Source organism: Papilio machaon, chromosome 14 (assembly GCF_912999745.1).
Source record: "Papilio machaon chromosome 14, ilPapMach1.1, whole genome shotgun sequence".
Taxonomy (NCBI): domain Eukaryota; kingdom Metazoa; phylum Arthropoda; class Insecta; order Lepidoptera; family Papilionidae; genus Papilio; species Papilio machaon.
In genome coordinates, this window is record NC_059999.1 from 6619671 (window position 1) to 6632192 (window position 12522).

General features: G+C 31.4%; 2 protein-coding genes across 2 annotated transcripts; both read right to left on the reverse strand.

Annotated features, from left to right (window-relative positions):
• Positions 1-1455: 1455 nt before the first annotated feature.
• LOC106708414 (4-coumarate--CoA ligase-like 5) lies at positions 1456-2988 on the reverse strand. Its single transcript, XM_014499914.2, has 5 exons — positions 2864-2988; positions 2512-2633; positions 2252-2413; positions 1921-2091; positions 1456-1783 (listed from the first exon to the last, which is right to left on the reverse strand). The coding sequence occupies exons 1-5, from the start codon at positions 2982-2984 to the stop codon at positions 1493-1495; spliced, it is 867 nt and encodes a 288-aa protein (XP_014355400.2). The 5' UTR covers positions 2985-2988; the 3' UTR covers positions 1456-1492.
• Positions 2989-3249: 261 nt separating this feature from the next.
• LOC123720932 (4-coumarate--CoA ligase 1-like) lies at positions 3250-4607 on the reverse strand. The gene is made up of 3 exons (XM_045681096.1): positions 4409-4607; positions 3924-4134; positions 3250-3626 (listed from the first exon to the last, which is right to left on the reverse strand). The coding sequence occupies exons 1-3, from the start codon at positions 4601-4603 to the stop codon at positions 3250-3252; spliced, it is 783 nt and encodes a 260-aa protein (XP_045537052.1). The 5' UTR covers positions 4604-4607.
• Between the last annotated feature and the right edge of the window lie 7915 nt (positions 4608-12522).

The following is a 12522-nucleotide window of genomic DNA, read 5'->3' on the forward strand; positions in this document are numbered from 1 at the left end:
TTTAATTACATGCACTTGACTACAAACTTTCCTGATTTTAAGTAGTTAATATTTAAAAACTACTCTTTCTTAATACAGTCAAAATCTGTTATAACGACATCGAAGGGACTACTACTATATTGAGTCGTAAAAACCGATAGTTGTAACAACCGGTGACAGGTATTAATAGGAAAGATATGTAATAACATTCAGCCAGGACCTTTGATTTTGGTCAATTTAACCGGTATGTTGTTCTAATCGATGTCGCTATAAACGGTTTTGACTGTACTACTTAATCCATTATTTTATTGAATATTATACCGTATTATAAATATGAAAATAAATGAACATGCTTTACTTAATATTTATTACTATTGATTTAAAGTTTATATATTCCACTCCAGAGTAAAAAGAATATAATTGATGTATTGAATGCGGGTTGCACAGGATCGATCATCGTGGCGATCTTTGGAGGAGACCTATGCCCAGCAGTGGGCGATACGTGACTGAGAAGTAGAAGAATGATATAACAAATAACTGAATAACACTATCTGAGTACGCTTCCGATTAGCATTCAAACACAAACATTATAAGTATAAAAAGTCGTTTATATAATTAAAGTCAATATTAAAGTTGATGGATTTTTCCATATATCATACATTTAAATAACAGCAATATAATTATAGCATGCAAACGATATCTCTACCACTATCGTACATCAGATATTTTACGACGTAATGACAGTTTATGTCGATTAATGGTCAATGTATCTCGATAGCTTCATGTCCTATCACATTTGCAACCGCAATCTCTGTCCATCGAAGATTGCCATCTCTGTCCAGATTGTGCTCGAACGTTATACAATACAAACATTTTGTTTCAATGATTAGTTAAGATTTATGTAGTGAAATTTTCCTCTACCTTATTAAATTACTATTTTATTTAGAAAATAACAAACAAAAAATATCACCTAGGTTTTTCGAAAAACTAACAGATAATAAGACAAACCGCTAATTACAGAACTTACAAAACATATCGATTAAGCTGCTGATAATCCCAGATTCAGTGAAATGACTTAAGTCTGCCAACCACGAGAGGCGAGTCTATTTGGTTGTATTTGGTACCATTAATTCATTTTACAAGGTCTGTAATAATATTTTCAAGATTTTTTAAATAATTTTTTATTCATTATTATAACTTTATTTCTAAGGAAAAACGGCGCCATTTTTTTCTGAAATATTAACTTTTAATTTTTGTACAATTCCCGGAACCACTTTAATATAAAGTACTTATCCTAATAGATAATTAATTTTTCTTCGTAAATATAAATGTTTAATTTTCCTACAAATCTGGAAACATTTTTAATTTGAATTACCTAAATTCATTACGTAACTAGAAACTGTTACTCTATATTATTTCACTAAAAATTATGCATATTGCAAAAATATTCTAAAAACTATTAAAAATGTTTGCTATTGTATACCTAACGGTGTTAAACAAAATTAGATGCTTGCTAAATGTATTTTTCTTTGAGTACTCGTCGCAAAATCTTTCCCGAAGGATTCCTTGGTAAACTGTCTATGAATGTAACATCACTTAATCTTTTATAAGCAGCAACTCTTTCTTCTACGAATTGTTTTAAGTCATTAGCATTAATACTTCTTCCTTCTTTAACTACCACAAATGCTTTAGGAACTTCACCCATTTTTGAATCTGGAACACCAATTACCGCTACATCTAGGACATCTGAATGTTCTTTCAGTACACTCTCTAGTTCGGCTGGAGCTACTTGGAAACCCTTTACCTGACAAATTAAAATTGGGTGTCAATAAATAAATAATTAAATACCACAAGAAGTCGATTAAGTGAGTCCCTTAGTGTAGATTTAGTAAGATTAATATACACTTAGAGATTCATTTTTTGCTAAAAATAACCATTTACCTTTATAAGTTCTTTAATCCTATCACATATGGTAACTACACCATCTTGGTCGATAGAAGCCAAGTCGCCAGACCTAAACCAACCATCATCCGTTATTACAGCTTTGGTTGCTTCTGGATTATCTTTGTAGCCTTTCATTACTTGGGGTCCTTTTATTAATAGTTCGCCAACCTGCAATTTAATAGAACAAATAATAGTTTTTATAAGTTGAGTTCAGAATTTGATATGAGCAAATAACTTTTATTTTGAATTCAATCTTATTACATTCTCAACTGAATTGAAGTAAAATCATAAATATCTTGTTTAGAAAGTATTTCGAAAAATATGTTACCTCATTCGGACCTAAGGACTCATCTTTCGAATTGACAATCCGTAGTTTTGTATTAGGCAAAGCGACACCAACTGTTGCATAATTTTTTGATCCCAATGGTGCAGTAGTGGCTAACGGTGATACTTCCGTAAGTCCATATATTTGTAAGAAATCCACGTCTGACTAAGAAAAAAAATATTTTGCCAATTTCATTTTATTATTTTTTAACGATTTTTCACTTAAACAAATGTCATTTAAGTAAAAAAAAAAGTGAATTTTACCTTAGATTTGTCTAAAATTCTGAAAATATCTTGTTTAGGTAAAGGTGCAGCTCCGCAAATATACGTATGAACGTTCGATAAGTCTTCCTTTTTACATTCAGGATGAGACGCTAGAAAAGATGCTTGAAAAAAAAAATGGTATTGAATATTTGAATCAATTTTATGATTTAATTTTTGTTATTACTGCTCTATACAATTTATCAGATAAGATGCAGTGAAATAAAAGAAACATGAATACAAAAAATCCTCGATTTATATTAAATATAGAAAGCCATGGCAGTTGGTGATCTAAGCTTAATAGTAATTTCACCAATGAACATTGTAAAAATGTAAATAATAAACTGGTATTCACCTAAAGGAGGAGCGAGATGTAATATGCTTGATTTTTGCATTTTAATAGCATTAAGAAATGTACTCTTTTCAAATTTAGGCAACGTTACCACTTTAGCACCCATTGACAACTTATGTAGCATTATTACCCCTGAACCATAGATATGATAGAATGGTAGAACTGCCAAAAGTGACTCTTGACTTGATTCTGGAAAAAAAATTTAAACATTTTTATATCTATTAATAGTATATTTTCATATGATATCATATCTGGGATTTGAAAAACCTTTTTGCTAGTTACGGTCTCTGGTATTACTCAACAGGCGTCTTTTCTTATTAAGGATGATTTAATAAAACCGTCTTACTTCTCTAAAAAGATTACTAGCATATTGGTAACTTTCATCAAAATTATTTTTCATAATTACCAGTAGCAGATTGGCAGTATTTGAATCCTTCGCCATCTTGTTGAGCAAAATTTGCAACCAAAGTCCGGTGTACTAGTTCCACGGCTTTTGGTAGACCAGTCGTTCCACTTGAATGCGGTAAAAGTGCTATTCTATCTATATCTTTACTAACTCTTTGCAGAACACTGGTATCTACATGTTCATCGTTTATAAGTTCGTGAAATGATATAGTACCAGTAGGTAAAGCCTCAGTATTAGTAACTGTTATGATTGGTATATTAAGTTTTGCTAATTTACAAGCTTCTTTTAGTACTTGAATAGTTTCTGGCATTCCGATTATAATTTTTGGACATGATAGAATTAGTTGCCGTTGAACTTCGTCTGCAAGAGAGAATTTATGTATTTTGTTGTTAGTCCTAAAGGAATTTTCCCAAAATTGGGACAGCACAAATACTTTTTTGAAACATGGTCAATCACGTATTGACAGATAAGATCACGTAGCTTAATTGAGTCGAGTTTCATTGTCATACATTACAATACAGAGAATATAGTTATTCAAATTAATTTTATGCTCTTTCTAGCAAGGATTCTTCGAAGACTATTGATGATAATAAAGCCACAACAACATATGTAGGTTTAATTAAAAACAACTCTATCTATGCTGATTTAAATACTTACGGACTGTATAAATGGGATTGATTGTGGTGACCGTTGCGCCGGCTTCAAGAGACCCGAGTGTGGCTACAGCGTACTCTGGGTTATTAGACATCATTATGCAAGTCACATCTTCTTCTCGGATATCGAATTGAGTACGCAATTTCGCCGCAAATCTCCGAGAAAATTTATATAGTTGATGATAGGTATAAGTTCGATTTGTGATCCCACAAACCTGAATGAAAATACGTAATGTTTATATACAAAAATTGACAAACTATTTCTTAAACAAGATTTTATTAATTAAGAGGTTCGTGGTTAAGTTTAATACTTGTATACTCTTGGTTTCTTTGTAAAACAAACTAAAGACAATCCATGGCATGACCAGAGTAAACAGTCGCCTTTAATACAAAAAATATAAGATCTCTTTCGGAAAAACTTTTTGGATACAGGATTTTTTAAATCGAAAGTATTCTATGATGGTCATAATTTCCGTTAAGTATATTTACCATCGCTGGTTTCTCTGCCCATTTCTCTAAATTCTGCCAAATAAAATCGTTGACAGTTAGCAAAGGTAACTGAACATCGTTGCCAGGTGAAGATACGATGTTATCTTTGCTCCACAAATTGCGAGCATTTTTGCTAAAATTTCTGATACACATCAATTTTTGAATGTTCCTTACTCCAAAATTAGTTCTTGCCATGTTGTCTAAAATTATAATGATCATTTTTATAGAAATATACACATGAGTATGAATGATAACAATGTTGTATACTTTTTTTGTGAAAGCTACTAAGATATTGCATGGGTTCGTATGTTTTGAATAACCATTACTTAATAAATATAGAATTTTCCCTTACTAATTAATATGTACGGATTCCCGCAACTGTGACCACCTAAATTATTTCATGTATTGTAAATAATACAGTATGTAATAAATAACAAGCCTCGTGACGTTCGTGAGTCAAAGTCCCTAGCTGTATTAAATCTCAGCTGCATAGCCGTCTCCTGAATAGTCACTCTCTAAGTCTATTATTACTTTGTCTTGAATTTATATATTTTTATTCATAGGCATGCATATTTATATATTAAGTGAGTTGTATAATCTGTTTAGTATATTCGTATTTAACTAGTATATTATTTATCAATAGTTCTTGCTCTTATTTATTTATTTAATATTTATTTATGATACACTCCGCTATTCATGTTCGTCTCTCCTGTCCCACTGGGTTGCCTGGAAGAGATCGCTTTTAGCGATAAGGCTGCCCTGACTATGTAAATTATTTTTAGTCATTTTTATGTTTAATTTATAATAGCAATAAGAGTAAATAATTAAAAATAAATAAATAAGAAAAAAAACTTACCAAAATGTAAGAAAAAAATGTGCAAATTCACATATAATCCTATTTAATACTTTATACTAATGTAAATATCCACTGAATATTAATTTTAAGAGAAATATTTATTTAATTGTAAAAATATTATCGAGAGAATTAAACAAAACAAATGTTTATCAAACACTGATATTACAGACACTCGATACGCACTTTTATAATATTTGTATTCAAGTACATAACTCTTTTACATATACATTTTTAATAATATATTGCACAGGAAATTCCACCTAAATAACTTAACTGCTTTTATATATATTTACGTCCAAAATGCTAAACAACTCGATAAATTTAAGTAGAATAAAAACATTAGCAAAGCATTTATATTTCAGCTATATATTTACATTCAGCTCTCAAGGTAGCTTTGTATTGTTTTTTTATATAAATAATGAACATTAATTATATATTTACGTATTTTATCACAGACATTTACTAAGAGAGAAATTCGCATTAACTTTATAATAAAAAGCAACTTATCTTGTCGATAAAAATAATTAATTAAAAATAATATACATATATTTATTTAAAATTTTAAGAAATGATTTTTTGTGTGATTATTATCAAGAAACGAGTCGAATTTTAATTGATATTCACACAGTTATATGCCTACTGCTAAGCCGTATGAGTAAGGGATATTGTGTACATATACAACATATTAATATCCCAGTTGTAGATTTTTGTATCTCAGGATGTATTCGTGTAGTTCCTATTATCTTTCAAAAGTCCAATAGCGGTGGTAATTACCTAACTTAACATTGTTATATGACTTGTATACCATATCTTGTAAGAACGTTGGTGGCGCAGTTGTAAAGCGTGTCCTATACGTCCAGGCTTAAATTTCATTAGGTTATTAACCCGATATCATGATGCAACCTGCACATTTCTTTTAACATTGAGTATGCCACAGCCCCTCCTTGTGGACGTATATGATGCTGATGATGACTTGAATCCCACGGTCGGTAAACTTACGTCATTTCAGCATGTCTGATATTTTGTCAGGAGAATAATAAAAATCATCAGCTACTACAGCGCTATACGTCCCCACTGAGTGAGTCGGAGCCTACCCTAAATTAAAGGTGACTAGGCTATAGTTAACCACGCTGGCCCATTGCGGGTTGGTTGACTTCACACATATCTTTGAATTTCCTCTTAGATATATGCAGGTTGAATCACGATGTTTTCCTTCACCGTAAGAACATAATAAAGATAGAATCAAGAAATTCAAAGTACCTGCTTTGCTGAAATGACGTAAGTATACCACGGGATCTTGATCCTTTAGGTTTCGCAAATTATTCCGAAAAATCTGCTATTTCCTCAGCACACTAGTTAGTCACATTTTAAAACAAGAAAACTCTTCGGAACAAAATTCCAACTTAGAATTTAAATTATATAAATTAGTTGTCGCGTTTAAACTCGGTCGGAGTTTAAACGTTTACACCACGACTCCTTACATTAGCTCTTTAGTGTTTCACAGGTGCACGACTCACTGCCTCCATTGCGACAACGAATCGTGTTCATACACTACATTTAACAATTGCTACTCGATTAAACTCGAAGGATGTTATTCTTAAAATGACAAAATTTTGTTAAGAAAGTCTTTTTATCAACGAACATCACATTAACTTTGTCGAGAACATTTTTAACATAAGCCGTGAAAAGAATCAATGGTTTTGTTTCTGCGATAAAAATGTAAAGAGTATTAAAAGATTACAACTTAATTCTTAATATTATGAATGTGAAAGGATGGATGGACGTATGTTCGTTAATAAATAACTCCAAAACAGGACGGAAATAGTTTAAAATCACGAGTAGCACAAAAGCTTTTATTAGCGACAGAATGCTTTATCTATATTATGTTTGCATAATGGAAAGAATGACAAAGAATATGTCCGTTACAAAATACACTGGTAGATGTCGCCCTTGATGTAATTATACCGACCAGATTAATTACGAAAACCAGTTTTAATCGAACTCGTTAATTATTATTTCTGGAGTACCTGGTAATATTAAAATTACTGTCTTAAGTTTTGAATTTAAATAGAATAATTAAAATAAATAGTATATTAAACAGTATTTGCTAAAATATGCTAATATTTTTAAAATTAAAATGTACAGTTGAATAAAAACAAACAGACAAAGAATTGTTTTCTTATTAAATTACGTATAACATAATAAGGACAATAAGAAACAATGAATATGTTTGTTGTAATATAAAGTAAACATAAGAAAAAAACCATAAAAATGTATAAATAATTCTAACACAATACAATCGTAAAACAATTTCAACAAAACATGTTTTAACAAACAAAAGGTAACTTCTGTGGAAATTCCTTTAGATGAATTTGTTCTATTAGTAGTGTGTTCGTTTAGAACTGAACATAAGTTAATTTGAACAGTTGTACGTGGCGCAGTAAATTTATTAGTGAGTCAAGCGCTGTTGTGAATTAATTTGAAACGTGCCAATGATTTACAACCGCTAGTTCGGCGGTAGTTCTACGGGAGGGGCCAGTTGCCGACTGCAATTACCATTTATAGGGTTAAATGTTTTACCTTTGCACATTTAAACATCCTAGAAATGTTATGTTGCACGCTTATACTATTTACTAAACCCATAGCAACATAATATGTACATTTGTAAAAAAATATAAACGGGAATGTAAGACCATCTTAACATCAAATGGCTACTAACTGAACCGAACAAAAGATATCTGTAACAATTTTCTGTGTGATAAAGTTCTATGTTTTGTTTAATAGGACTTAAAAATAATATTTATGTTTTATTGCATTGCAATAATTTGAAATGATCAAATGATTTGTTAGTTCAATTTACGTGTAATTCAGTTGCGGCCGGAATCTCGCGTGGTTTATTGAACATGCATTTACATTTTAGAATGATGGCAAGTTTGCGATACGAGTATAACAAATGCACCTAATAACAACATAGACATAACATAATATTTTAGACCTAATTTTAGTCCTCTTCCCCTTATATGGAAGGGATGGTAAGGGAAAGTAGATTTGTCGGAGTAGGCGACACATAGGAATGGAAAATATTCTCATTTCGTTAGTCCCTCCGACGATTAGAGGTAGGCAACGCATCTGTAATTGCAGATGTCTATGGGCGGCGGTCGCTTCACTATTTCGGCGAATTCAGGTGACCACACGCTCGTTTGCTACCTTATGATAAAAAAAAAATAGGAAATAGTTTAGGTTTTCAAACAATAGAACAATATCACATGTAATTCGTTCCATCTATCTTCTATAAATGTTACTGCTTTTAACTGACTAAGTATAGTTTTAATGCGTGTTATATTTCGTCCCGTACAATAATTTTAATAAAAACTGAAGTACATGCATACTTTTATCGATACATGAATATTCGACCACTGCCTTTGATTCGAAATACTGTAATACCAAATTTATGATTTTTCCTCTAAGCCATTGTGCATGCATGAAAAAATGCAATTCGAGTTTACTGTGAAATTTTAATTTAAGCTACACCCATACACCCAGTCACTGGCTTTATGTCGGAAATATAAAAGTTATTCGGAAAAATATTACAGTATTCATTCTTGCGTGGCCGAAATTTTTATGGCTTTTTTTATCTAAAAAAACATCCCGCGTTGGGTTTGTACTATGTACAGTTTTACAAATATGGACGCTGTGGTCACAAAAAACTTCTAGTATATTAAGTGAATATCAATTAGGTATTTAAAATTTTGTCTATGTGATGAACCAGTCACTGTTAAAGGCCGGAAACGCATCTGCAGTTCCTCTAGTGTTACGGATGTCCATGGGCGTCGATGATCACCTTAGTGTTCCTGCCGCTCGTTTGCCCCTTTCTCTTATTAAAAAAAAAACAGTTGAACAATTTGAATTCGACAGTTTACTCTTTAAATCTAAGGGTTTTGTAATTAATTATTTTAATTAATAGAATATTTTTAGATAGTTAAAAAAGCAACTGTTACGTATGTATAAAGCTAAGTTTTTTTTTCTTGATTTACCGTGGGTTTCTGAGATCAAATATCTGGATAAAAATATCCTCATCCCTAACATTATCCTTGACAAAATCGAGGTAACTATATGTTTAAACGGCGTTTTAAATGTTTAGTCTCAGAAACCTTCGGTAACAGATTTACGTAGCATGTTGATTGTTCCTTGGTTTATTTACTTATTTATTAATCTAAAAAAATCAACAGCTTCATTCTTTCTTAATAAAGATTTTCATTTTCATTTCCTTAAAATAACAATAAATATACACCATAATTATTACTAAGATATTATAAGTATAAATGCAAATATTTGGATAAAAGGATGTGTTTAATGACGTAACAGCATATTAATAAATTTGGAATTGACATAGATTACAGTCTGGAATAGCGCAAATGTTACTAATTAGGTTTTTAATTCCGCGAGAACGGAGTCTTGGTCGACGGTTAGTCATGTATTATATATCAAAGACCTTTATCAGGGCAATTTCACTTTCGATTTATTGGTTTTATGCTCAAGTTCACGAAGTGGAAAATACGTCTCAATCGAGCGCCGCTAACCAACATTCCACTTGATCTGAAAATGTCAAAGGGAATCCATTGTATTGAAAATATGTTACGAACAAAATAAACCTTGGTCTTTGTTTTTCTTTTTCATTATGCTTTAATTTGATTTTATTATCGTTCGGGAATATTTATTTGAAAGAAAATTGAATTTTATTTGAAAGATTTCTGAGACCAAAATCTCCGGATAAAACATATCGTCATCTCTGTCACTATCTTTGAAAAACAGAGACAGTAATATGTTTTAAACGTAAAATTCGATCTCAGAAACCCACAATAAATATTTTAATTACTGGAATGACGTATAAAATTTGACAGATGACAGCCCACTCTTGGTGGTAGCTCCATCTACTAGAGTTTTTAGTTTTTCTGCCCATTGACTACATCGGTCACTTTACAATACATAATACATACTAGCTGTCGCCCGCGACTCCGTCCGCGCGCAGTTAATAAGCTTATATGACACGTTCGTAGATTTACCATAGCAGCGCCATCTTTTGATTACTTACTCAACCCAGTCGAAAGGTATCGACATCTGTTAGAATCATTTCGAGTTAACAGATAATTGTGACTGTCAAATAATAACAGACAAATAATTAGCAATAAATTAAAATTGCGACTATAATTTGAGATTTAAACTATCCTATCTCTGAAGTTGGATCGAACTGCACATGGTGTGCGAATTTTATTATAATCGGTTAAGTGATTTAGGAGTCCATTGAGGACAAACATTGTCACACGAGATTTATATATATTAAGATGTACATAGGTAAGTACTTTCTCTTATACAAATGAGGGCAAACATAACTTGTAAATGTGAGATATGGAAATAAACAAGGCTTTATTATTATAACTATCGTCTACGTATACATCAACAAATAACGGGTTTTGAAACCGCATTTAATAGCTTAACCACTGCGCAAACAATAAACGCTATAGAGTAAAATTGGCGATATTAAAACGCGCATTACGATATACTTCTGGTACCTTACATTTAGCTCACCCGCCATATTGATATCACGCAGTATTAAACAATGAGTACACATGACATTGGCCGGTTTTTACTGTGAGTTTCGACTGCAGTGATACTTGTATTGACACATATTATCATCCCTTACAATCTTTGTAAAAAAAAAACAGAGACAGCAATATCAATAGAAGTATAAATGCAGTCGAAGCCCACCGAAAGAACGTGCGTTGTTAAGGGTTAGTGTGTAACCCACTGTAAACCAGATTGCACGCTATAAACTTTACAGTGTCTGAATTGTTTCTATTTATATAGCTGTATAAAACTTTACGCCTATTGTGGGTACTGGGTATCAATGTTAATATGCTTGTGTTTTTTCTTAGCCATTTACGACTTCAGACTGGTCTGGAGCATTGAATTTATTATAACACGACACTTTCAAGGTTTGAATTGTAGAATTCTAACAGCTGATTAATTTTTTAATCGTTTTAAAATCTTTAATTTGGTAATATATCTTTTTAAGGTGTAACAAAAAAGATTTTTTTTTAAATATGCACTTCAATATTCAAACTCTCGTGAGACATTATCATTAACTTATATAGTAACGGCTAAAACACTCACGTATATATATCCGGTGTCGTCACCGACTAGTTTCGAGCCCTTCGGGGGCCCTTCATCAGGGTGAGTGGGACTGGTATTATTTATGAAAGGCCCCCGAAAACTCGAGGGCTCGAAAGTCGGTGTCGACACCGGATATATATACGTGAGTGTTTTAGCCGTTACTATATAAGTTCATGCTCTTCAATAGTTTCAGTTTTCACTATTATGAATTAACTTAAACTAAATTAAATACACTTCAAACTAATTAATCATCTCAAAAACCAACTCCCATCAAATTATTTCGGAACGGATATCGATAATTCAAAAAGATTACTTAAATTGATAAGAAAATAATATAAATTGTATATTCATTTTTATTCCTTTTGACATATTAGATGTAATAATTCAGTCTATGATATTAATCATTTAGACAGCGGATAATTTGTTTTTGAGAAAGAAAGATAATAAATTAAAAATGCAATTTTATACAAATTGAATTTTTACTACTTAAGACTAATAAACTAAAATGCATCCGCAGTCATTAAAACATGTTGTAAAATAAATTTGGTGAAAAATTTGTAAATGTCAAGCGGTTAGATTTTGTCTGCGACTTCATCCGTGCGCCATCCTTACTAATATTATGAATGCGAAAGTAATTCTGTCTGTTTGTCCTTCTTTCACGTCAAAACTATCGAACCTATTAAAATTAAAATTTGGTACACAGATATTTGGTACCAGTACCTGACGAAGACCACAGGCTACTTTTTGGTGGGAAGAAAGGATTGTAGGGGTTAAAGGGGTTATGAAAAGTTGTATTGAAGTATCGTCAATTTTACAGCTAGAATCTTGAAACGTTTAATTTATGTAATGTTTTATATGTAAAATAATTGGCTTAAATAATTATATATTTTACGAGAACGATGTCACGGACACAGCTAATCTTACTAATATTATAAATGCGAATGTGACATAATGAAATAACGAAACACCAAAATATATTGGTTTTATTTCATTGAAAATTACAGCGAGAATGACAACTTAATAATGTCAAAATATAAAAAACTAAAATATGTAAAGAGGTTGAAATAACACCACATTCACCCTTCCG